General features: G+C 43.2%; 3 protein-coding genes across 7 annotated transcripts; all 3 read right to left on the bottom strand.

The window, feature by feature from the left end:
* Nucleotides 1-5,105: 5,105 nt before the first annotated feature.
* sec22bb (SEC22 homolog B, vesicle trafficking protein b) lies at nucleotides 5,106-8,669 on the bottom strand. The gene is made up of 5 exons (XM_064935269.1): nucleotides 8,471-8,669; nucleotides 7,033-7,142; nucleotides 6,714-6,874; nucleotides 6,411-6,557; nucleotides 5,106-6,034 (listed from the first exon to the last, which is right to left on the bottom strand). Exons 1-5 carry the CDS (start codon nucleotides 8,543-8,545, stop codon nucleotides 5,880-5,882), a joined length of 648 nt encoding a protein of 215 aa, XP_064791341.1. The 5' UTR covers nucleotides 8,546-8,669; the 3' UTR covers nucleotides 5,106-5,879.
* Nucleotides 8,670-8,832: 163 nt separating this feature from the next.
* LOC135512834 (cysteine-rich motor neuron 1 protein-like) lies at nucleotides 8,833-14,297 on the bottom strand. 2 transcript variants are annotated; one of them, XM_064935263.1, is made up of 5 exons: nucleotides 13,971-14,297; nucleotides 13,307-13,543; nucleotides 9,937-10,095; nucleotides 9,625-9,777; nucleotides 8,833-9,477 (listed from the first exon to the last, which is right to left on the bottom strand). In XM_064935263.1, exons 1-5 carry the CDS (start codon nucleotides 13,981-13,983, stop codon nucleotides 9,230-9,232), a joined length of 810 nt encoding a protein of 269 aa, XP_064791335.1. In that variant the 5' UTR covers nucleotides 13,984-14,297; the 3' UTR covers nucleotides 8,833-9,229. The 2 variants fall into 2 exon arrangements, with proteins under 2 accessions (XP_064791335.1, XP_064791334.1); XM_064935262.1 differs by having other exon boundaries at nucleotides 13,751-14,293.
* Nucleotides 14,298-14,665: 368 nt separating this feature from the next.
* On the bottom strand, nucleotides 14,666-26,628 carry npl (N-acetylneuraminate pyruvate lyase (dihydrodipicolinate synthase)). Of its 4 annotated transcripts, none has more exons than XM_064935264.1 (12): nucleotides 26,473-26,628; nucleotides 25,770-25,865; nucleotides 25,577-25,650; nucleotides 19,365-19,452; nucleotides 18,725-18,782; nucleotides 18,525-18,600; nucleotides 18,278-18,370; nucleotides 18,002-18,147; nucleotides 17,635-17,681; nucleotides 15,833-15,917; nucleotides 15,685-15,724; nucleotides 14,666-15,571 (listed from the first exon to the last, which is right to left on the bottom strand). In XM_064935264.1, exons 2-12 carry the CDS (start codon nucleotides 25,838-25,840, stop codon nucleotides 15,426-15,428), a joined length of 924 nt encoding a protein of 307 aa, XP_064791336.1. In that variant the 5' UTR covers nucleotides 25,841-25,865; nucleotides 26,473-26,628; the 3' UTR covers nucleotides 14,666-15,425. The 4 variants fall into 4 exon arrangements, with proteins under 4 accessions (XP_064791336.1, XP_064791337.1, XP_064791340.1 ...); XM_064935265.1 differs by having other exon boundaries at nucleotides 25,770-25,842; XM_064935268.1 differs by having other exon boundaries at nucleotides 25,770-25,842; nucleotides 26,568-26,623.
* Nucleotides 26,629-26,844: the final 216 nt, after the last annotated feature.

Genomic DNA, 26,844 nt, shown 5'->3' with positions numbered 1-26,844 from the left:
TGCTCAGGACCTCAGACTGGGGTGATGGTTCACCTTCCTGCAAGACAACGGCCCTAAGCACACAGCCAAGACAACGCAGTAGTGGCTTCGAGAAAAGTCTCTGAATGTACCTGAGTGGCCCAGCCAGAGCCCGGACAGAATTTGAGAGGATCTGCAGAGAAGAATGGGATAAACTCCCCCAAAACAGGCTTGTAGCATTATACCCAAGAAGACTCGAGGCTGTAATCGCTGCTAAAGGTGCTTTAACAAAATACTGAGTAAAGGGTCTGAACACATATGTAAATGTCATATATCTAAAAAATATTTTTTACTTTGTCATTATGGGGTATTGTGTGTAGATTGATAAGGAAAAAAACTATTTAATCCATTTTAGAATAAGGCTGTAACGTAACAAAATGTGGAATAAGTAAAGGGGTCTGAATAGTTTCCTAATGAAGTTGAAGTCGGAAGTTTGCATACACTTAGGTTGGAGTCACTAAAACTCGTTTTTCAACCACTCCACAAATTTCTTGTTAATAAACTAGAGTTTTGGCAAGTCGGTTAGGACATCTACTTTGTGCATGACACAAGTCATTTTTCCAACAATTGTTTACAGACAGATTATTTCACTTATAATTCACTGTATCACAATTCCAGTGGGTCAGAAGTTGGCATACACTAAGTTGACTGTGCCTTTAAACAGCTTGGAAAATTCCAGAAAATTATGTCATGGCTTTAGAAGCTTCTGATAGGCTAATTGACATAATTTGAGTCAATTGGAGGTGTACCTGTGGATGTATTTCAAGGCCTACCTTCAAACTCAGTGCCTCTTTGCTTGATATCATGGGAAAATAAAAAGAAATCAGCCAAAACCTCAAAACAAATTGTAAACGTCCACAAGTCTGGTTCTTCCTTGGGAGCAATTTCCAAACGCCTGAAGGACCACGTTCATCTGTACAAACAATGGTACGCAAGTATAAACACCATGGGACCACGCAGCCGTCATACCGCTCATGAAGGAGACGCGTTCTGTCTCCTAGAGATGAACGTACTATTGTGCGAAAAGTGCAAATCAATCCTAGAACCCCAGCAAAGGACCTTGTGAAGATGCTGGAGGAAACAGGTACAAAAGGATTTATATCCACAGTAAAACAAGTCCTATATCGACATAACCTGAAAGGACAATCAGCAAGGAAGAAGCCACTGCTCCAAAACTGCCGTAAAGAAAAGTTGGACTACGGTTTGCAACTGCAGGTGGGGACAAAGATCATACTTTTTGGAGAAATGTCCTCTGGTCTGATGAAACAAAAATAGAACCGTTTGGCCGTAATGACCATTGTTATGTTCGGAGGAAAAGGGGGAGGCTTGCAAGCCGAAGAACACAATCCCAACCGTGAAGCACAGAGGTGGCAGCATAATGTTGCGGGGGTGCTTTGCTGCAAAAGGGACTGGTGCACTTCATAAAATAGATGGCATCATGAGGGAGGAAAATTATGTGGATATATTGAAGCAACATCTCAAGACATCAGTCAAGAGGTTAAAGCTTGGTCGCAAATGGGTCTTCCAAATGGACAATGACCCTAAGCATACTTCCAAAGTTGTAGAAAAATCGCTTAAGGACAACAAAGTCAAGGTATTGGAGTGGCCATCACAAAGCCCTGACCTCAATCCTATAGAAAATTTGTAGGCAGAACTGAAAAGGCGTATGCAAGCAAGGAGGCCTACAAACCTTTAGCCAATGAGGAATCAGCCAAAATTCACCCAATTTATTGTGGGAAGCTTGTGGAAGGCTACGCAAAAAGTTTGACCCAAGTTAAACAATTTAAAGGCAATGCTACCAAATACTAATTGAGTGTATGTAAACTTCTGGCCCACTGGGATGTGATGAAAGAAATAAAAGCTGAAATAAATCTGTCTCTACTATTATTCTGACATTTCACATTCTTAAAATAAAGTGGTGATCCTAACTGACCGAAGACAGGGAATTTTTACTATGATTAAATGTCAGGAATTGTGAAAAACTGAGTTCAAATGTATTTGGCTAAAGTGTATGTAAACTTCCGACTTCAACTGTATATATTCTTTTATTATTATAATTCATTGAAAGTTTTAAATTATCACTATGTCTAATAAACCATTTTGTGTGTTGTGTGTGTTTAATTAAAACAACATATTTTTTATTATTTATTTCCCTGAGCAGCCTTTTGCCATTGAAATGCTGTCTGATCATGTGGGGCGTGTTTATACAAATTTAAATATATTTACATACTCAGCCCTGATTGGCAGATAGGATCGTCTAGACCAGGGTTGCAAACGTATTTCATGGAGGGTCTAGTGTCTGCTGGTTTTTGGTTTGTCCTTTCAATAAAGACGTAGACAACCAGGTTAGGTGATTTCCTTACTAATCAGTGACCGTAATTCATCAATCAAGTCCAAGGGAGGAGTGAAAACCCACAGAGACTAGGCCTTTTGTACAACGAGTTTTACCGATCTGAGGTGTGTTCAGTGCATTATGGTGATGTTGGATATGCTTTCACCTGTCCAGTGCTATCAAATCAGTACAGTTGAAGGAAATAAGACGAGGAGAGGGAGCCATATAACTTAAGATTCTACTCCATATTCAACTCTGTGTGGTACCCAGAGTCCTCTCAGGGACCCAGGTGTGGTTAAAACGGACCAGAGGTCTACCACTGAGCCGCTGGAGAAAGAGGCTCAGAGGACTCTAATGCCTTCTCTCAACATAGCAAAAGGCTGTGTTCCAATCCTCCTCAACTACCTGAGAAGTTGAAGTCTAACTGATGAGTACGTCCCATGTCTTTCACTAACCGCAAATACAATAACAGCAATCACTACACACAACCTCAACCGTACCCTTCACTCTAACCATAAGCCTAGAACAAATGGCTCATGTACACGGTAATCACTATTAACGGGAATAGACACTTGTTGTAGCTAATGGCTATCTGGCGACACGGTAACTTCATTAACACCAGTGAACACCAACTAATATATATATATATATATGTATATATATATATATATATTTTATCCAGCCAATGGAGAGTGATCAAGCATGGCATGAAGAATAACGTAAGTCTCTTTAGATAGGGTTCTAGTGAAAAGTAGTGCATTATATAGGGAATAGAGTGTCATCTGAGGCAAAACAAAATTAAGATATTGACAAAACCCTACACTGTTGTTGGCTAAAGCTGACGTTCGAGCAGCTATCCATGCTGTGCCTGAAGATCATTAAGATCGTGACCCAGACGGGGGTGAACCTGAGGAGTGGAGCCTTATCCCAGAGGACAGAAGGCTGCTGGCTCTTGAGATTAAATACTGGTCCAAGGAGCCGATGAGGAGATGGCAGGGCAGCTCTCCTCTCTCATACCTTACTGCCTCCTCTGATGACCTATACACCATTGCAGAGGAGTCGGTGAAGCACTGTTTGCTGCCATCTCTGATTCCCCCCTCATCATGGGGGTTGGATCTGGTAGGACCATCCCATAGTGTGTTGAACCACAGCATCTCAGGTACTTCGTGTTACTCTCAGTTCTAAATGGACCCTCCCAATAGTCAGCGGACATTACATCTCAGCAGCTCATCAGACGAGTCCTGTCTGAGTTCTGCTCTGTGTCCGGCTGCTCCATGAATCCTGCGTATCCACAAGGTTTTCAGGGGCGTAAATAAATTGCAGAGAATCGAGGCTCAGCAGAAAGGAAGGATTTTCCTTTGTTTTCCAATGACTAAACTCAGGATCTTCAAGGTACATCAGATGGATTATTGTTTTTTCCAATTAGGTTGTGTTATTGATGTGGGGATGATGAGAGAAATACAAGAGTGGCATGTGCTATTCAACACTATATTGTTGGCTTTGGGATTAGGAGGAGTTACATTTATTTACATACTCCCTTTGTAATTTATTTCTGTTTCAACCGCTAGCTTTCCAAGAGAGGACACAAGAACTGCCAGTCAGTCCAGGACAATATTTCCTCTGCTGATGGAAATTGCCACGTTAACAATATTTGAGAGCTCAACTGTAACTAGATTTGGAGTTTTGTCTAGGTGTGTGTTAGGAACATGTAAATAGCAGTTGCTACGGAACAATGATAAATACATCGCTCTCATTCCTTCACTGTCTACCCCCCACCCTCTCCTGTCTTTAGCCCCTCATATTGATCCTCATGGTGCTGAGCCTTCAGTTCAAGACATTTCTTCATCCATCTTTCAGCTGAAGGAGGAGCCCAACCAATACTCTCATCAGGGTCTTCTCAGCCATGGCCAAAGGCCTGAGGAACCCATTCAAACACACCTCCAACAAGACAGAGTGATTTGACTAGCAAGAGAGTTATTTGACAAGAGGCATCAACAGTATGAAATTGTTTTACAGCATTGAGCATATGGGCTGATTCCAGCGATGTAACAGGCTGCGTTATCATTTTGAATCCATTAAGTGTCATCGGTATCTGATGTGTCCTTCCTGTAAAGACTGTCTCTGCTAGGTCAGTCACACACACACACACTTCCCTTGAAGATGAGAGTATGGTGAGAGGTGAAAAGGTTAGCCTGTGCCCTGTGGTTAGCTTTGCATGCTACTACTGACGCTACCCTCTGCTGCTTCTCATTTCTGTTATGCCCACTTCCTGTTCAAACTATGTGAGCAGAAACAGGCTTCAGCACTTTCTAAAAGTATGTAGATTGTTTTTTCTACCCCGGAAGCAGCAGTCTATATTCTTCTTCCAATATCACCCTAAGATTTTGTGCATTAGTCTTCGCCGCAACAGTACAAGTTGCAAAGGAATGCCATTTTCACTTGCAACATTATCATAAGCAAAGGGCACCAACTGCTGGCTGGGATAGGTATAGCATGAGCTGATGCATGAACCAGGCCTACCAGTAGCTGCTGGTTCTTTTAAACAAACACTTGAACGAAACACAGCTGATGACACACCTTCCTCTTATGTATTTAGAGGTCTGACTTTGACCTGATGGTATGCATGGACTACCACTGGCTGTGTCCAAAGTTCATGACCAAGCACAGAGCAGGAATACAAGTGTTTCAATAGAACGATACAACAAAGAATCTTGACTTGTTACCAAGTTTGCATTCTGTAGTAGAAATTCAATACTTTAGTGAAAATCATTTTATTTATAGCAGACGAAACAGTGAAGTTAAAATTCATTACCCTATCCAGCCACCGATTAGCATAAGCCAGCTTCATAACATAAACTAGCTACAATTCTCATCCTGATTTTTTTTTTAACATGGTGTCTTCACTTCTGTAAACTTTTTACAAAATAAAAGATGCCCCCCTTTAGACATCAACCGATGAATGTGTCTGGTCTGGTGTTAAACTGTTCCAATCTTTCAGCGTGAAGATGAAGGTGAATGAGGAATATTATTTCTGCAGCCAATAATCACATGTAATGTGATTGATCACCCCAGAACAGCAGGTTAACCATTAAGAAATCTCCACCAAACCACAATGCCAACATAATAATAGTAGTGTTATTAACAGCAAAGCCCTTATGATATCCTCTGGGTAAATATAACTATGTAGATTTTTCTTTCTTACTGCTATACACAACTAAATTGATAAGAGAAGATTTGTCATCATACAGGATTTGGTAAAACACACACACGCACAAAACAAACATTTCCTCTGTCACATTCTCACATGCAATACTCACACTCTTTCAACTCCAAGGTATAACCACTACAGGATGACTACCTAATTGCTAATAAAACATAACATGTAATTACTTGATAGATATATGGACAGACAGTTGGGAAAAACAAGTCTTCAACAGTCTTGTGTTAAAAGGAGGGATCCCATATTGGATAGAATGTGAGACCAGAGCTCAACTTCTTCCAGCTCTTCTTCTCCAACCCCTCCCCTCTCTCAGAGCCACCAGAAGCGGACGTAGACGATAAGCATAATGAAGAAGACCCCGCCTGCGGCCAGCTTAGCATAGGTGGAACGAGTGTTCAGGTACTTGGCATCGCTTCTGTACTTCTTTGACAGGCTGGACAGATTACTGGCCTTGGAGTCCAGAGCTGGATGTGATAGGAGTGGATCCAGGTGATCAGAGGGAACAGAAACCAGAACAAATCCTCATTTAACACAAGTGAGAATGGCATCTGCTTCCTCTTCCTCTGAAGCACTATTCTTTGTCAGAGCTTGACGAACAGTATGTAACAGAAGTGATACTCCCTTTTATTAGTGAATCTAGTGAATTCTACCTAACATTTACATTCTACCTATTATCATTCTGTTGCAATGATATGCATTTATGCTAATGAAATAAACCCGGCCCTAGTTAGACATCGGAGAAAAGGTTTGTATAATAGAGGTGTTTCAGTTATACATCGACCTACATGAACCATTATCACTGTAAATCTATGTAAAGGAAGAACAAGAAGTAGACATTACCAGACAAGGCCTCCCCTCGTTGCAATACTTCCTCAATGTTGGCCACCATGATCCTCTGGACATCCTGCAGCTCTGTGTTGATGCTGCCCAGGTTCCTACGGGCTCGGCTGTCTATGTAGGACTTCTTGGTCTTCTGAATGTAGGTGTCTGTAGACAGAGGGAAAAACTCCATAAAAAGAGACATGGGAACGTTACAGGACTTTATGGCATATTTATTCATAATTTAATGCTAGGGTTTCCTATTAAATCAACATTGGGTTGTTAGTAGGGATTCTAACAATGATATATTTCATTGAATCTCACCAAACTCAATGAAGGAGTACGGCCGGGACACAGTGGGGATCTTCTTCCCGTGCTGTTCATGGAACTCTGCCTGCAGGTCTTCCAGGTAAGCAAAGGCAAGTTTTTTGGGAAAGCTTGCTTCAGACAGCACTAGGTAAACTACTCCTTTTTCTATGACGTAGCTGGAGGGAGAAACATAAGGGAAACATGAGTCAGTGTCTGGGATGCATAACGGTCAGTGGATGCCTGCTTATTAGTGCAAGTCATTACGCTTTAAAAAACATTTGAGAAAGGTGTGTTATGACTAGTGTTTTGTCAAGAGAGTGTGGTTTGAACTCACTGAAAGGACATGGATCCTGCCTCTAATGTGCAACGTGTGGGACTCTGGTCATTCAGTTTCCTGAACAGTTGTTTAGCCTGGCTCTGGTACTGTTGCAGGTCCCGACCCAACTAAACACAGGACAGAGCAAGAGGTTCAGCATCCAAGAAGATTTACAAGGACACTGAACCAATGATTGGGATCAGTATAAACATCATTAACAAAGAAGCGGGTGGTCTGGGTATGGTAAACACAGTAACACATGACAGGAACAATGTGTATGATTTCCAAGCATCGGTTACAGTGCAGAGAAAAGACCAACCTTCTCACTTCCCTTTGGGAGAGCAGTTAGGAAAGCAAGGGAAACATGTTAGAGTTCTTCCAGCAGGTGGCAAGACTCACATGTAGCCTACAGCAACTCGGTAATACATTGCTGCCTTATTTGCTACAACTACAAGGAAATAACAAGGATGAATGATGTTTTTGATAAACAATTTGTGGGAGTACAGTAGACCGTCACAAATCGCAAATTAACTTGAGCAGAATTTACTCAATGGACCTACTTTATTAACCAAAGGAGATACATTTTGAATGTTGGAATACGGTATCACATGATCTGACTAAGCCTGGCCATTAGCGGCTAGAGATTGTTACACCAGATAATGTGATTTAACCTCAGATTTTTGGTATACATTACATGATGGGTACTGTTTGGTGTAGCAGAGCATTTTCGACCAACCTTAGCTTGGGGACACTGTCTTCGTCCTCGAGTTGTGGAAACAGGAGTCTCAAAATGGCCATGTCCAGTTGCACGGGGTACGTTTGAGGTTAGAAAATCGTCCTTTATTAAAATAATTAATTTGGGGGGGTCTAAGTAATCCAACAACGTGTACACCACCATCTTGTATATTTCAAGTCTTCGCTCATTGATCAAGACATGCGGCACTTCGGGGTAGACACCCACCTGTCTCGGTCAATTAGAGAAGACTTGAAATAGACAAGATTGCAGTGTTGGATTACTAAATGTAGCAAAGAAAGTACTTAATTTAATAAAGGTGCATTTTCTGAATTCGAACGGACCCCGTGCAACTGGACATGGCCATTTTATGAGACTCCTGTTACTACGTATCGAGGACGAAGAAAGCATTGCCAAGCTACACCAAACAGTACCTATCCTCTAACTCCCAATAACGGATACCAACAATATAAACACATCTGTAGCTAGGCCATTCAATTATTAGCTGCCTGTCCATCTGGATTTAAATGTCAGACACAATCAAGCTCATATAATATGATTTTATTATGAAGAAAGTAGGCCTGCATAGATGACAAGGTCCATATTGCACACGTAGCACACTAGCGGAAAAACGATTTGCCAATAGTAGGTGGGACGATAGATAGCTAGCACTATCAATTCAAGCTAACATACATGGCATTAGGAAAACCATAAAATATGAACCTGTTCGTCCTCCTGCATTGAGGCGGCAAGCGGCAGTCCATCCGCCAACCGAGCGATCATTGTCAGCAGCACCATTTTGGAACTGAATTTGTTATTGTCCACCACTAGTGATCGCCACAGTGTCGCTAAGTGAGTGGCTAATGACAGGCAGTAGCTAGATTGACAACACAACACTCCGGACGCGCTGAGCTGGCCGGAAACGCTAGTGCTTTGGGTGTCGCTCAAATCGGACCGTCCATCCCAGACAGGAATGCCTCAAAGGTTCCGCGTTACTCCCTCACTTATTATAATCGAATAGCCTCTGGGATTAAATAAAATGACCACGATGCATAAAATATAAATCACGACTCATTTCATTTGAATAGAGGGGTATATTGTTTCCTTTATTATGAAAATATGCACATGACATCCAGTATCCTACCACGGGCACAGTAGCCTATTCCTCCCAACCCATTATCAATGATGTATTAGAATGTATTAGAATTTAGTTAAATGGTTTTAGTTACATTTAGGCAACGTTGCCCAAAAAAACGATTAATGCCATGATTTCAGAAATAACAACTGTAGGCAATGTGTGAGACATAATGCATATAAAATTGCCCATGCAATCCATGCAATCCATCAGCTATTAACCAGTGGAGTCCTGTCTTTCGAGTCCAGCTCTGTTTGAGGTCCTGGCACTTTCCTTTGGCCTATCTACCCCTTCTCTCTCTTTGTCTGTCATCTCATCAAACTTTGCTGCCTAAGCAGTGCCTAACCCTACACACACTGGTACTGGTGGCAACAAGCCCCTGGAAGACCATCCTTGCTCTCCACACCGTGGACTTGCTGGCCAGGAGGACAGGTCGGGGGTGCCAACGGGCATTTATCGAAGTTGCATGTGCAGATAGCTGGCACCAGGGGGCAGCATTGGCCATGAGGAATGTAAGGCTCAGTAAGGAAGGAATCAGCAGGGCAGGAAGGGACTTGGACCTCAGGGCAGTTTACATTGCTGCAGCGAGCTCTCTCTGAGGTAGAGATGTGGAGAGAAAGAGGAACGGAGATTAATGTATAGATGTTCACATTTTGGTTTTTGAATACCATATTGTTTGCGAAATATCGATTTACTCTATTGTGTTGCAGCAGTTGGTTATAATTTTTGTGGTGAAACTCACGCAGCATGTTTTCACAGGTGTCCTCAGAGAATAATGGTGTGGGTGAGTAGCAGCTCCTCTCCATACACACACACTGGCTTCCCTGCAACTCACAGCCCCATTCCACACATGTATGCTCCCCTTGTTCGTCCCTCTCACTCCAGAGCTCATCCCCTGGAAAATCGATAGCCAAGTTTCAATTATATGCCTAAAACATCAAAAGCACATACAGCTGGAGCTTATTCTACAAAACTTTGAAAGGCTACAGTACTTTCCAACCTTATCAGTATGTGTGTGTCCGTATATATGGATGCCTAGGTCTATGTATCTCACCTCTCATTGTTTTGAGACATTGGTCCAAACTGTGATAGGAGAAGGCAGCGTGGCAAGTCTGTAGGGAGTAGCAGTCACAGGCCCCTGCCCTGACGTTGCAGCCCCACATCCAGGGGCATAGGGGGTCTGCCAGGGGGTCTGCCTGATGCCCATGTAACACTGGAACACGACAGGGGAGAGTCACAGAAAGGGTGAGATTACTGGGATAAGGTAACGAGAAAGATACCATTTTATTTGAAGATCTGTTATAATATATGTCAAATAAAATACCATTTTATTTGTGACATGCTTCGTAAACAAATAGTTAAACGCTTACATACGGGCCCTTCCCAACAATGTAGAGACACAAAAAAAGATAAATTGATAAATAAATACAAAATGAGTTACGATAACTTGGCTATATACACGGTAACAATGCAGGGGTATGAGGTAATTGAGGTAGATACAGTAAGCTCCAAAAGAATTGGGACAGTGGCAATGTTTTTTTGTAATTTTGGCGCTGTACTACAGCACTTTGGATTTGAAATTATACAATGACTGAGGTTAAAATCAGCTTTAATGTCATCTTTGAGGGTATTTTCATCCATATCGGGTGAACGGTTTACAAATTATAGCACTTTTTGTGCATAGTCTCCCCCGTTTTAGAGGACCAAAAGTATTGGGACAATTTCACTTAGTAGTAAAGTAGTAAAAAAGTAAAGTATTTGGGTCCCATATTCATAGCAGGCAATGACTACATCAAGCTTGTGACTCTACAAACTTGTCGGATGTATTTGCTGTTGGTTTTCGTTGTGTAATTTTAATACCCAACCACAACCAAGATAATTTTGTGCCCAAAATAATTGAATGGTAAATAATGTACAGTGTAATTTGAGTCACTTTTATTCTAAATAAGAATATAATGTTTCTAACCACTTATACATTAATGTGGATGCTACCTGAATGAGTCATGAATAATGATGTGTGAGAAGGTTAGACACAAATACCATACCCCCAAGACATGCTAACTGCTCAACATTCCAATAACATGGGAGGTTAGCATTTTTTTGTGGGGGTTTGATATTTGTGCGTCTAACTTTCTCACTCACTGCTTGGCAACTTGCGGTCAGGTGCCAAGCTGTTGTCATACCAAGGGGTGATGCAGCCTGTCAAGATGCTCTCACTTGTGCAGCTGTATAACTTTGAGGATCTGAGGGCCCATGCCAAAACCTTTCAGCCTCCTGAGTGGGAAGAGGTGTTGTCGTGCCCTCTTCACAACTGTGTTGGTGTGTGTGGACCATGATAATTCCTGAGGGATGTGGACACCGAGGAACTTGAAGCTCACAACCTGCTCCACTACAGCCCTGTCTATGTGGATGGGGGGCATACTCAGCCCTCCATTTCCTGTAGTCCACAATCAGCTTCTTTGTCTTGCTGATATTGAGGGAGAGGTTATTGTCCGGGCACCACACTGCCATGTTGTCTCATCGTCGTCGATGATCAGGCCTACCACCGCTGTGTCGTCGGTAAATTTAATGATGGTGTTGTGCACGACCACGCATTCGATGTTGATCAGGTAGTACTGGAGGCGACTAAGCACGTACCTCTGAGGGGCCCCCGTGTTGATTGTCAACGTGGCAGATGTGTTGTTGCCTACCCTCACCACCTGGGGGCAGCCCGTCAGGAAGTCCAGGATCCAGTTGCAGACGAGGTGTTTAATCCCAGAGTCCTTAGCTTAGTGATGAGTTGAGGGCACTATGGTGTTAAATGCTGAGCTGTAGTCAATGAACAGCATTCTCATGTAGGTGTTCCTTTTGTCCAGGTTGGAAAGGGCAGTAGGGAGTGCAATAGAGATGGCGTCATCTGTGGATCTGTTGGGGCGATATGTGAATTGAAGTGGGTCCAGGGTGTCTGGGATGGTGGTGGTGATGACCTGCCTTTCAAAGCATTTCATGGCTACAAATGCGAGTGCTACGGGGCGATAGTCATTTAGATAGTACCTGTGCCCAAGAATGCCAAGGTAACCTATGGTGGTCTGCTTAAATATGTAGGTGTTACAGACTGGGCCAGGGAGAGGTTGAAAATGTTAGTGAAGACACTTGCCAGCGCATGCTCTGAGTACACATCCTGGTAATCCATCTGGTCCTGCGGCCTTGTAAATGCTAACCTGTTTAAAGGTCTTACTCACATCGGCTACGGAGAGCGTGATCACACAGTCGTCTGGAACAGCTGGTGCTCTCATGCATGGTTCAGTGTTGCTAGCTACGACGCGAGCATAGAAGGTATATAGTTTGTCTGGACAGCTTGCGGCTGGGTATCCCTTTGTAATCCGTGATAGTTTGCAAGCCCTGCCACATCCAACGATCATCAGAGTCGATGTAATTGGATTCTTTATTGACACTTTGCCTGTTTGACGGTTCATTGGAGGGCGTAGCGGGATTTCTTATAAGCGTTTCTTCCACTCCTTGAAAGTGGAAGATCTAGCCTTTAACTCAGTGCGGATGTTGCCTGTAATCCATGGCTTCTGGTTGGGATATCTATGTACGGTCACTGTGGGGACAATGTTATCGATGCACTTATTAATGAAGGCGGTGACTGATGTAGTAAACTCCTGAATGCCATTGGATTAATCCCAAAACATATTCCAGTCTGTGCTATCGAAACAGTCCTGTAGCTTAGCATCTGCTTCATCAGACCACTTCCTGTTTGAGTTTATGCTTGTAAGCAGGAAGCAGGAATCAGGAGGATAGAGTTACGGTCAGATTTGCTAAATGGAGGGTGAGGGAGAGCTTTGTATGCGTCTCTGTGTGTGGAGGAAAGGTGATCTAGAATGTTTTCGTCTCTACTTACATAGGTGACATGCTGGTAGAAATTAGGTAAAACAGATTTCAGTTTCCCTGCGCTGCCACTGTATGAGCATTTTCTTGTTTGCCTATGTACTTATACAGCTCGTTGAGTGCGGTCTTAGTGCCAACATCGGTTTGTGGTGGTAAATAGATAGCAAAATATAGATAAACTCTTGGTAAATAGTACAGGCTACAGCTTATCATGAGGTATTCTAACTCTGGCGAGCAGAAACTCGAGGCTTCCTTCATATTAGAGACCAGGTGTTAAGAGACACACCCCTCCCCCGACACCACCGTTCTGTCCTGACAATGTATAGATAAAACAGATTTATACATAGATATGTAATAATTATGAATGAATATGTAGTTTAAGTAGGTTATAGGCAAACATACACAGTCACCCATTAACAAACGTAAGCTGTTACATAATACACAACCATGCACCACTTTCATCACTGTGGCTGTTATGCAATGCTTAAATTTGTACAGGGGCCTTACCTCAATCTACCCTCTTAAGCCCCATTTGTTAGAACCAATCCTCTTACCTTTGCACACGCCGGTGTGTGGGGGTCTGGCAGGGCTGCGTCCGGTGAACAGGGTGCAGGTGAGGTCTCTGTCACAGTAGCCTTTCTCCCAGTGGGGGCCTCCACACACCTGGCCCATCTGACGGGCACACTGTGGGCAGCAGCCACACGGCTCAGTGACATGTCCCCCAGGGCAGACTCGCCTGGCATGGGGACACAGCACTCCAGAGCATGGCACACAGCCTGGGGCAAGGGGAGCTGTGGGCGATAGACAGTATGATGCACTGCACGCACCTCTGTAGTTAGTTACAATACTGCAATTCCATTGTCATAGCCAAAGTGGAGTTCACTAGAGAATGCAAATAACTATTTATCTAACTGCTTTTCAAATACACTCATGAATAAAATAAATAAAAGTCCAAATATGGAACACATAATATTGGGAATAGTAACAGGTAGACTCACGGCTGCAGAGTCCAGTACTGGGTGTTTGCTCCTTGTCAGCAGGCTTCACAGACACACATGTGAGGTTGGTGTCACACTGGCCCTCCACTGCCCCTCCACACACTTCCCCCTTACCTAGAATAACCTGCCCATGCAGCTGTGAGGGGCTACACCCCAACAAGAACACCCAGAGCCCAAGATAAAGCCAAACCATTGCTCTGTTATCAATAACCCAACTTACCGTACCAAAGCATAGGCTCGAAGAGAGCTTCAGTTCCTCTGAGAGACTTCTGAACATCATGTGTTCCTCCTCCCACTGTCCTTCAGCCAGATTTCTGACCAACCATCTCTTTTCTTATCCCAGCCAAAACCACACACCCCTCTCATTCCCTCCGGCTCTGTCTGTCCCGGTCTCTCTCTCCTGTACACATTTAATCAAATTCCAATAGATTTCACAACAGCTATGCTCAAAGAAAACATGTCCAAAGTTTCATTCTGTCCAAGAGTTGGCGATACTGTTATTGAGTAGAAAGGCTGGCTTGGTCTCGCCTCTCACGTCAGAAGAGTGAAAAGTGTGTATGATCACGGGTGGAATGTGTAGTATAGTCAATAGCGGATATGGAAAGGGTCAGGGAAGTAGAGGGTCAGGGAAGTAGAGGGGGAGGGAGGACGGGAGCGACTAAGAACACAGAGAGACCGCAGACACCACAGCCAAGAGGGACTGACATGGACAAAGCACTTCTCTGTCTGACAGAGGCAGGCAGGCACACAACCTCTGAGATCATTCTGCTTTTTGGTTTACAAGTACTGAAAGAGATCTGAAACTGAAGTCATACACTGCAGACCCCAGAATCATAACAGAGAAAGATAGAGACAAACAAATGAACATGAAACTTGGGAGAATAACAGGTAAATCTATATGGCATAACATTCCGAAACGGTTGATCTTTTATTTCATATGCAATGTCCAAGAGTGTTTAGAAAAAAATGATTCAAGTTTTGTTTAGATTTCCCTGTCACTCACATACAAGTTCAGTTATACTGTAATTCACTTTCAAGATAATATCAAGACTACAATACTGGAAAGAATGCAGTTCACACTTTTGAGGTCAGTGGCAATTCAACTTATAGATGTACTGATTTACTTCAGGGTTAGGTTACAGTCTAATACAGTACTTATATGAAAAGGTATCGACCACACAACAATGCATTGTTGCTCCTGTAAACGGCAAAGAGTAAAAACAAATAAAGTATGAAGAAAACAACCCTGCAGGTCTCACTATAAAAACAATATAGATGACATATCAGAAACCATTTTAAGATACAATGTGCTAAAAGTATTTATAACAGCTCACTAGTAGGCGATGCTCTTAATGCCCAACTACATGATGCTTGATTCCACCTCTTGCATGTCTGTGTTCTTTTTGGGCATTTTGGGCTTCTGGCAGTGGAATGTTTCTTTACATTTGAATACATGTGCAGGCGATAGATCAATAAAACGATAAATCAAACTTATTGGGTACAGTGTTAGTGTTTTCTGTTCCTCCTTATTAAAATCAGTTAGAAGCAGGAGAACAGAATAGGAGATTTCAGAGTTGACATCTTGGGAGAGTCTAGATAAACAGAGAAATGCATGACTGTTTAAACCGACTGATGCTCCCAGGCTGGCCTATAAAGCCAAGCCTCCATGCTGCTGTCATTGCTCCCCGAGGATCTGCTGGAGTCTCTGTGCTATGGAGAGGGCCTTGGGATGGGGGCAGGGCAGCAAGGGCAGGCGGGGAGGGCCCAGAGCCAATCCTGACACCTCACTCATCAGCTGCTTATTCACAGCCAAATCAAACCCTGCACACACACACAATGTATCATATCACAAAAGGCACAGACTCACTCTAGGTTAATCTCACAGATGACACACATGGGAATGACTTGTGGGTGAAAATGTTGCACTCACTCACCTAGATTTATTGCATAACAGAGGATATCTTGCACCTGGAACTGCAAAGGGAGATCAAAGACATGAATCAATCAGATGATCACAGATTTAGGAAAACTACAATGATGTCCTGAGTTGTTGTTTTGTCTGAGGCTGAAAAGAAGGTGTACCTGTATAGTCCTGGCCTTGAGGAGGTCCCCTTTATCAAAGGCGGACATGAGTCGGTTCACACTGCTGCCCAGGTAGTTGTATGTGCTGGGGAGAGAGTGACATTCCTAAGACATACAGTACATTCAGAAAGTATTCAGACCCCTTGACTTTTTCTACATTTTGTTATGTTACAGCCTTATTCTAAAATTGAGGAAAATGTTTTATTTAATCAATCTACACACACTACCCCATAATGAAATGTTTGCTAATTCATAAAAAGGGTATCGGGGCCTCCCGAGTAGCGCAGCGTTCTAAGGCACTGCATCGTGTCAATACAGACCCGGGTTTGATTCTGGGCTTTATTACAACCGGCTGGGATCGGGAGTCCCATAGGCCGGCGCACAATTGGCCAAGCGTTGTCCAGGTAAGGGCTTATCGCTCTCTAGCGACTCCTTGTTGTGGGCTGGGCACCTGCAGGCTGACCAGGTTGTCAGTTGAACGGTGTTTCATCCGACACATTGGTGCGGCTGGCTTCAGGGTTAAGCGGGCGGGTGTTAAGAAGTGCGGTTTGGCGGGTCATGTTTCGGAGGATGCATGAAAATCGACTTTCGCATCCCGAGCCCGTTGGGAAGTTGCAGTGATGAGACAAGATTGAAATTGAGGAGAAAAAGGGGGTAAAATACAAAACAAAAAACAAATCAAAAATACCTTACATAACTATTCAGACCCTCTGCTATGAGACTTGAAATTTAGCTCGGGTGCATCTTGTTTCCAATGATCATCCTTGAGATGTTTCTCCAACTTGAGTCCACTTGTGGTAAATTCAACAGATTGGACATGATTTGGAAAGGCACACACCTGTCTATATAAGGTCCCACAGTTGACAGTGCATGTCAGAGCAAAAATCAAGCCATGAGGTCGAAGGAATTGTTTGTAGAGCTCCGAGACAGGATTGTGTCGAGGCACAGATCTGGGGAAGGGTACCAAAAACATTACTGCACCATTGAAGGTCCCCAAGAACACAGTGGCCGCCATCATTCTTAAAATGGAAGAAGTTTGGAACCACCAAGACTATTCCTAGGAAACCTGGCACCATCCCTACAGTGAAGCATGGTGGTGGCAGCATCATGCTGTGGGGATGTTTTTCAGTGGCAGGGACTGGGAGATGAGTCAGGATCGAGGCAAAGATGAACAGAGCAAAGTACAGAGAGATCCTTGATGAAACCCTGCTCCAGAACAGGACCACAGACTGGGGCGAAGGTTCACCTTCCAACAGGACACAGCCAAGACAACGCAGGAGTGGCTTTGGGACAAGTCTCTGAATGTCCTCGAGGGGCCCAGCCAGAGCCCGGACTTGAACACGATCGAACATCTCTGGAGAGACCTGAAAATAGCTGTGCAGTGAAGCTCTCCATCCAACCTGACTGAGCTTGAGGATCTCCAGAGAAGAATGGGAGAAACTCCCCAAATACAGGTGTGCTAAGCTTGTAGCATCGTACCCAAGAAGACGCAAGGCTGTAATTGCTACCAAAGGTGCTTCAACAAAGTACTGAGTAAAGGTTCTGAATACTTATGTAAATGTGATATTTCAATTTTTTTTATAAAATCCTGTTTTTCCTTTGTCATTATGTGGTATTGTGTGTAGATTGATGAAAAAAAAACATGTAATCAATTTTAGAATAAGGCTGTAACATAACAAAATGTGGAAAAAGTCAAGGTGTCCAAATACCCTCAGAATGCACTGTAAGTGTCTGCCTAATGGACTGACTTTACACAGAGCCTAGTTCTCAGGGTTAAAGTATGATATCAAATAGAGACCAACCTGCCTACAGCCCCATTGGCACCCATTGCCAAAGCTCCTAGCAGTTGCTGTTAAAGAGTAAAACATTCTTTAATTAGATAAACATAACATACTGAACACGACTTGCCTCTAAGGCAGTCCTCGAGTATCCCAACAGGACACATTTTTGTTGGTGCCCCAAATAAAAACACCTGATTTAAATGATCGATGGCTTGATGATTATTTGACAAGTTGAATCAGGTGTGCTTGTCTGGGGCTACAATAAAAATGTGTACTGTTTGGGGTACTTGAGGACTGGAGTTGGGAAACACTGCTCTAAGGATAAGTTATCTTCATACTGACAGAGAGAGACAAGCACAGAGAGGGAGGAGAAAGATGAAGTGCTGACCTCATCTATACCATATAGGAGTGACCAGTGAGATGGACTATAGCTGACACACTGGCCAAAGTCCATCAGGTCGCTGCCACTGAACTTCAGCCCCTGGAACGAGGGGATCTGATTCGCTATCCCCTCCAACACATCCCTTGATCGCACTGACAGGAGAAAAGAGTGGCTGAGAATCAACATCCTTTTAATTCAAACCCTGAATATTAGAGTATCACATGCAGAGGTGCATCAAGGAGTGACCGACTGTATCATATCAACTGAAAGCAGAGTACTCACAGTTGACCCCGGTCACAGCTGGAATGTGATAATAGTAGAAGGGCATGGCTGGGGCGGCTGCAGCCACTTCCTGGAGAAACATCCTCAGAGCATCTGAGTTCAGTGGAAGGAAACAGCGTAAGGAAAGGAAATCCCTACAGTGAATTTCACTGCAACGTTGATCCGAGTGGAATGGCTTAGGCATACCGTAATGAGCAAACAGAACCACAAGTATACGTCACAACGCAAAAAAATAGGCTCAACCCACCTGCGGTGGCGGGTTTGAAGAAAGAGGGGGAGATCACTGATATCCCATCGGCTCCTATTTCAGCAGCATGTCGTGCCTGCATGGGGGACACGGAGATAGTATGACACCTTACACTGTGAGCTGTTCCAAGGCCTTGTGCTGAGTTTAGACTAGTTATGGGCAGGCAGGAGTCCCAGCAGGTTGTGGCAGGGATGACTCACCAGCTCCTGGGAGTCCTTCAGACTCATGCAGCCCACGTGCACTATCACCTGCTCCAGCCTGTGAAGACAAAGTGTGCCAAGAAGCCAGCAAGGCTTTATCAGTGACTCATTCACACAGAGAAACAGTATTGCCACATACATTGAGCATAGCAAACATTAGGAACACCTTAATATTGAGTTGCACCACCCCCACCTCCTTTTGCCCTAAGAACAGCCTCTATTCATTGGGGCATGGACTCTACAATGTATCGAAAGCATTCCACAGGGATACTGGCCCATGGTGCAGGTCTTGACAAACCGGTGCACCAGGCACCTACTACCATACCCTGTTCAAAAGGCACTTTTGTCTTACCCATTCACCCTCTGAATGGCACACATACACAATTCATGTCTCAATTGTCTCAAGACTTAGAAATGCTTCATTAACCTGTCTCCTTCCCTTCATAGAAGTGGATTTAACAAGTGACATCAATAAGAGATCATAGCTTTCACCTTGATTCACCTGGTCAGTCTCATGGAAATAGTTTTCCTTAATGTTTTGTCTACTCAGTGTATAAACCATATTACACACAATTGATAACCACATTCTGTATTACTTGTTGGGTTTAGAGCTTGCAAGAATGGCATTTCACAGACTTACTTGTTCTTGCCCTGATGACACCACTCCACTGCAAGCAGCTTCCTCTCCTCCACAGTGAGAGACATACCTTCTCCTGTCGTGCCATTTACTGGTGGAGCAGTTGGGGAAAAGAACAGAGGCATAACTAACAGCTGTGCTTGAGCTTGGTAGGAAAGTGATATTACCACTATGACTTTGCACAGATCGAATGGGGGAACATGAGCAATAACTGTAAGGAGGAAGCCAGACCCCGCGGCAGGATAAAGTGACTAAGGAGGCAGTTGTAATCGGCGAGGCAGCTACATTTCTGGGCATTCTTGCAATAGAATTATATTGAATTCTGCTTAGCTTTCGCTATACCACAACAAACAAAGTTCAAACGCAGACTGAGTGATTTTGAAGTGACAGGTTGGCGCGAAATCTAGCCCGTCTCCGCTGCCCTGTATCCGTGTAAAATAGGGTCCTTATAGCAGTGGTAAGACCAAAGATTCAGCAGGAGGCAGGCAGGTAGAGGTGCAAATAACTGTTGGATTTATTTACACAGCGCTGGTGTTTCAAAGATGACGCTAATATTTACAAATATACACACACACAGTGGGGCAAAAAAGTATTTAGTCAGCCAACAATTGTGCAAGTTCTCCCACTTAAAGATGAGGCCTGTAATTTTCATCATAGGTACACTTCAACTATGACAGACAAAATGAGAAAAAAAATCCAGAAAAATCACATTGTAGGATTTTAATGAATTTATTTGCAAATTATGGTGGAAAATAAGTATTTGGTTACCTACAAACAAGCAAGATTTCTGTCTCTCACAGACCTGTAACTTCTTCTATAAGAGGCTCCTCTGTCCTCCACTCGTTACCTGTATTAATGGCACCTTTTGAACTTGTTATCAGTATAAAATATACCTGTCCACAACCTCAAACAGTCACACTCCAAACTCCACTATGGCCAAGACCAAAGAGCTGTTAAAGGACACCAGAAACAAAATTGTAGACCTGCACCAGGCTGGGAAGACTGAATCTGCAATAGGTAAGCAGCTTGGTTTGAAGAAATCAACTGTGGGAGCAATTATTTGGAAATGGAAGACATACAAGACCACTGATAATCTCCCTCGATCTGGGGCTCCACGCAAGATCTCACCCCGTGGGGTCAAAATGATCACAAGAACGGTGAGCAAAAATCCCAGAACCACACGGGGGGACCTAGTGAATGACCTGCAGAGAGCTGGGGCCAAAGTAAAAAAGCCTACCATCAGTAACACACTACGCCGCCAGGGACTCAAATCATGCAGTGCCAGACGTGTCCCCTTGCTTAAGCCAGTACATGTCCAGGCCCTTCTGAAGTTTGCTAGAGAGCATTTGGATGATCCAGAAGAGGATTGGGAGAATGTCATATGGTCAGATGAAACCAAAATATAACTTTTTGGTAAAAACTCAACTCGTCGTGTTTGGAGGACAAAGAATGCTGAGTTGCATCCAAAGAACACCATACCTACTGTGAAGCATGGGGGTGGAAACATCATGCTTTGGGGCTGTTTTTTCGCAAAAGGACCAGGACGACTGATCCGTGTAAAGGAAAGAATGAATGGGGCCATGTATCGTGAGATTATGAGTGAAAACCTCCTTCCATCTGCAAGGGCATTGAAGATGAAACATGGCTGGGTCTTTCAGCATGACAATGATCCCAAACACACCGCCCGGGCAACAAAGGAGTGGCTTCGTAAGAAGCATTTCAAGGTCCTGGAGTGGCCTAGCCAGTCTCCAGATCTCAACCCCATAGAAAATCTTTGGAGGGAGTTGAAAGTCTGTGTTACCCAGCAACAGCCCCAAAACATCACTGCTCTAGAGGAGATCTGCATGGAGGAATGGGCCAAAATTCCAGCAACAGTGTGTGAAAACCTTGCGAAGACTTACAGAAAACGTTTGACCTCTGTCATTGCCAACAAAGGGTATATAACAAACTTGTTATTGACCAAATACTTATTTTCCACCATAATTTGCAAATAAATTCATTAAATATTCTACAATGTGATTTTCTGGATTTTTTTTCTCATTTTGTCTGTCATAGTTGAAGTGTACCTATGATGAAAATTACAGGCCTCATCTTTTTAAGTGGGAGAACTTGCACAATTGGTGGCTGACTAAATACTTTTTTACCCCACTGTATTCACACATATACAAAATTCTGAATTCAAAATGTCAGCATTCAAAAGAAAAACCCTCTCATGAGGCACATTCTGACTTAACTAATAAAGCACAGGTGGGGTCCACCAGACAGCCTCCCCTTGGGTTACCCAACAGGTGGGGTCCAGCAGGCTCAGATGCAGCCTCCCCTTGGGTTACCCAACAGGTGGGGTCCAGCAGGCGCTCAGATACAGCCTCCCCTTGGGTTACCCAAAAGTGAACTAACTAGAACACCTATTCTTGGCACACAGGCCAGGTATATCTATGCAAACTAAAGTGTGCGCGTTCACACAACATTAAACATGGAGAAATTGGACACATGCTCCCCAAACAAAGACAATGAAGAAATTGACAGTAAACTGTTAAATGTTTTGCACAGTTTGTGAGGTCTCCAAACAATGTGTCTTTTTGTAGAATTTCCGTAACCATACATTCCAAATGGGGGAGTAGGTTGGGATTAACTTTGCAGATAAGTACAGTATATACAGTGGCAAGACGTATGTGAACCCTTTGGAAATACCTGGATTTCTGCATAAATTGGACATAGAATTTGATCTGATCTTCATCTAGGTCACAACAATAGGCAAACACAGTCTGCTTAAACTAATAAAACAATTATACGTTTATATGTCTTTATTAAACTAAAATAAACACTGGAGTGATAGATGTGCAGAAGATGAATGTGCAAGTAAAGATATTGGGGGTGCAAAATTTAAAATAAATATATATATATCTATAAAAATGTAATAAATAATATGGGGATGAGATAGTTGGATGGGCTATTTACAGATTGGCTTTCTACAGGTGCAATGATTGGTAAGCTGCTCTGATAGCTGATGCTTAAAGTTAGTGAGGGAGATGAGTCTCCAGCTTCATTGATTTTTGCAATTCATTCCAGTAATTGGCAGTTGAGAACTGGAAGGAAAGGAAGACAAAAGGAGGAATTGGCTTTGGGGGTGACCAGTGAAATATACCTGCTGGAGCGCATGCTACAGGTGGGTGCTGCTATGGTGACCAGTGAGCTGAGATACGGCGGGACTTTACCTAGCAAAGACTTATAGATGACATGGAGCCAGTGGGTCTGGCGACGAATATGAAGCAAGGGCCAGCCAAAGAGAGCATATCGGTCGCAGTGGTGGGTAGAATATGGGGCTTTGTTGATGAAATGGATGACACTGTGATAGACTGCTGGAGGCTATTTTGTAAATGACATTGCCGAAGTCAAGGATCGGTAGGATAGTCAGTTTTACGAGGGTATGTTTGGCAGCATGAGTAAAGGATGCTTTGTTGCGAAATCGGAAGCCAAATTAAAATTTAATTTTGGATTGGAGATGCTTAATGTGAGTCTGGAAGTCTAACCAGACACCTAGGTATTTGTCCACATATTCTAAGTCAGAACCGTCCAGAGTAGTGATGCTAGGCAGGCGGGCAGCGATCGGTTGAAGAGCATGCATTTAGTTTTACTTGTATTTAAGAGCAATTGGAGGCCACGGAAGGAGAGTTGTATGGCATTGAAGCTCGTCTGGAGGTTAGTTAACAGTGCCCAAAGAAGGGCCAGAAGTATACAGAATGGTGTCGTCTGTGCAGAGGTGGATTAGAGAATCACCAGAAGCAAGAGTGACATCATTGATGTATACAGAGAAAAGAGTCGGCCCGAGAATTGAACCCTGTGGCACCCCCATAGAGGCTGCCAGAGGACCAGACAACAGGCCTTCCGATTTGACACACTGAACTCCATCTGAGTAGTAGTTGGTGAACCAGGCGAGACAGTCATTGGAGAAACCAAACTGGTTAACCCTTCTTTGGCAGGAATAACCTCAACCAAACATTTTCTGTAGTTGCGGATCAGACCTGCACAATGGTCAGGAGGAATTTTGGACCATTCCTCTTTACAAAACTGTTTCAGTTCAGCAATATTCTTGGGATGTCTGGTGTGAACTGCTCTCTTGAGGTCATGCCAGAGCAACTGAAATCGGGTTGTGGTCAGGACACCATTAGGCGTATTTTCTGCTGTTGTTGATTTACTTGTGTGTTGAGTTGTTGTCCTGTTGCATCACCCAACTTCTGTTGAGCTTCAATTGGCAGACAGATAGCCTAACAGTCTCCTGTAAAATGCCTTGATAAACTTGGGAATGAATTCTTCCTCTGATGATAGCAATCAGTCCAGGCCCCGAGGCAGCCCCAAAACATGATAATCCCTCCACCATACTTTACAGCTAGGATGAGGTTTTGATGTTGGTGTGCTGTGCCTTTTTTTCTCCACAGTGTTGTGTGTTCCTTCCAAACAACTCAACTGTAGTTTCATCTGTCCACAGAATATTTTGCCAGTAGCGGTGTGGAACATCCAGGTGCAGTTCAGCAAACTTCAGACGTGCAGCAGTTTTTTTGGACTGCAGTGGCTTCTTCTGTGGTGTCCTCCCATGAACACCATTCTTGTTTAGTGTTTTACGTATCGCAAACTCATCAGAGATGTTAGCATGTTCCAGATATTTCTGTAAGTCATTAGCTGATACACTAGTATTCTTCTTAACCTCATTGAGCATTCTGCACTTTGCTCTTACAGTCATCTTAGCAGGACAGCCACTCCTAGGGAGAGTAGCAACAGTGCTGAACTTTCTCCTTTTATAGACAATTTGTCTTACTGTGGACTAATGAACATCAAGGCTTTTAGAGATACTTTGTAACCCTTTCCAGCTTTATGCAAGTCAACAATTCTTCATCTTAGGTCTTCTGTGATCTCTTTTGTGTGAGGCATGGTTCACATCAGGCAATGCTTCTTGTGAATAGCAAACTCAAATTTTGTTATTGTTTTTTTATCAGGCAAGGCAGCTCTAAGCAACATCTCCAATCTCATCTCATTGATTGGACTCCAGGCTAGCGGACTCCTGACAATTAGCTTTTGGAGAAGTCATTAGCCTAGGGGTTCACATACTTTTTCCAACCTACACTGTGAATGTTTAAATTATGTATTCAATATAGACAAGAAAAATACAATAATGTGTGTGTTATTATGTCTATTGTTGTGACTTAGATGAAGATCAGATCAAATGTGATGACCAATTTATGCAGAAATCCAGGTCATTCCAAAGGGTTCACATACTTTTTCTTGCCTGTGTGTATGTGCATATATTTATTTATTTCATAGGGCATTTAAAAATATTGACAAATAATTGGCACAAAGAAACAAAAAAAATTGAGAGAGATGTGCCTATAGCATGTCTTCGCCACACAACCCTCCCCTAATTCTTGTCTGGACATTTAAAAATTATGCTTGAGACACTGCTCACACGTAAGCAGTAACCTCAAATATTGTCAGGATGTAGCAGTGGTCCTTTTCCCTTCAACTGATTGAACCCAGGGCTGTAGTGATGCATCAAGCACTGCGATTCAGTGCCTTAGACCACTGCGCCACTCGGGAGGCCCACAGTTCACTATTTCTAACCACCCCGCTTAAACGCACACTACCCAAACTCATGGACATGTGACAGCTTGGCACATTTCAAACAACCACTGCTACGTGATACCCTGTTGGTCAATATGTATGTCCATTTGGTGAATGTGGATTGTCAGAGCAAATAAAGGAACATCATAGCAGTTGCCCTGAGGCAGATGAACACTTTGCCCAGGCCCTAAACAATGTAGACTAAGCTTTTGGCTATGTAGTGGCAAACTTCCTCGCATGAGCCATTGTTGAAGCAGGTAAGGGAGCATTCTCTCCCAAACGATGCACAAGAGGCACTGGGGTTGTCTCCAGACCTCAAAACAGGGACAACTTCCGTGCCACACCCAGGAACATTCAAAAGAATGAGAAGTGTTTCACGCTTTTTACAGAAACCCAAACGAGTCATACCTAATCACCCCCCTACACACACTGCGGCCCGCTCTGTCCATTGTGCGGACACGGTGCAGCTGATATTTTCTTTGTGTCAACCTGTCACTCAATCATTTGGCGTTTTATTTACTGAAGGGGCATAAAACTGAGGGGGTACAAGTTTGAACGGAGGGGATACCCCTCAAGGAGCCAGGTAAAGAGGTAGCGCTTACCAAATATACTCTTAACACCTTGTTGCTCTAACAGGTAGTCAACATAGGGCCTGATCTCTGAAAGGTTGATTTCACTGTGGGGAGAGAGGGAGAGAGATTGGATAAAGAGTACAGTAAGTTGAAGAATGTAAAGTCAACAACAGCTCTAATCATACATGCATACATAACCCATAAAACAAGTTAGATCACCTACCCTTCAGGAGTGAGAGGTGTAAAAGTGGCAGCTACAAGGCCGGTGGCCTTCCTGCCAACAACGGGAGTCATGGCTGTGTGAGAGAAAATATGCTGACTGTGCATGGTTGGTTGGGGTGGGAGGGAGGGGAGGTCTGTTAATTTCCTGAGTTGAATTGAATCCTTCACTACAAAATAATACCAAAACTGGTTGAATCAATGTTTCCACAATTTCAACCCCAACAAAATCTGATGAAATTGCTGACAACTCAACCAGATGTAAATTAGACATTGAACTAATGTCTGTGCCCAGTGGGTAGAGTAGAATTCTGCACTACAATATGAAAACAACCATGGAATGGATAATATTTCATAGCTTTACAATAATAGGTCTGATTCTTCAAACTACATTGAGCCTATAGTGACTCTCCCCAAAGACTGACATTAACTTACCAAGCAAACAGTGAACAATGGTACTGGCACTGACCCCTGTAACGTTACATAGCTTACTGACGATCTCGTGTATTTCTTATTTCTATTGGTCGTGTGTTTTTGTTCTACTTTACTCTATAGTACTACGGATATTGATTACTGATTTGTTGGGTAAGAGTTTTGCCAGAAAGGCATTTCACAGTACTTGTGCACGTGACAATACAACCTGAAACTTAAACTATCAGTTCATCATGTTAGGCATGCAATGCATACAGTACTAAATATTTAGTTACCCGTTTTGTTTGTTCCTCCAGTAGATCCTGCACAATAGGTGGAAATATGATGCAAGCCTTTATTTCGTTATCTTGTTGAAGAGAGCCTGCCTTACCTTCTGCCTCTTCCAGAGAGTTTTCAACATGGATTTGACGTCAAAGCTCAAGTAGGTCATGTGAGACCAGACGTTGCACATGACTTTACTAGGCTTGATGGGAAATGTAGTGACTACCAACAAAGGTGGGACATTCATTCTGATGTCTGACAATATTCAAGGAACTGACAAACGTCCACCTTTATGTATATTACCATCACATTTTTTAAGGCATATTCTTTCCAAATGTATAACGACTGACTGAATAAATGTACATTTAATAGTATTGCATGACAAA

The sequence above is a fragment of the Oncorhynchus masou genome, chromosome 24, assembly GCF_036934945.1.
Source record: "Oncorhynchus masou masou isolate Uvic2021 chromosome 24, UVic_Omas_1.1, whole genome shotgun sequence".
NCBI classification, from domain to species: domain Eukaryota; kingdom Metazoa; phylum Chordata; class Actinopteri; order Salmoniformes; family Salmonidae; genus Oncorhynchus; species Oncorhynchus masou.
The sequence above is the reverse complement of the archived record's forward strand: the minus strand, read 5'-3'. Positions and strand labels throughout refer to the sequence as shown.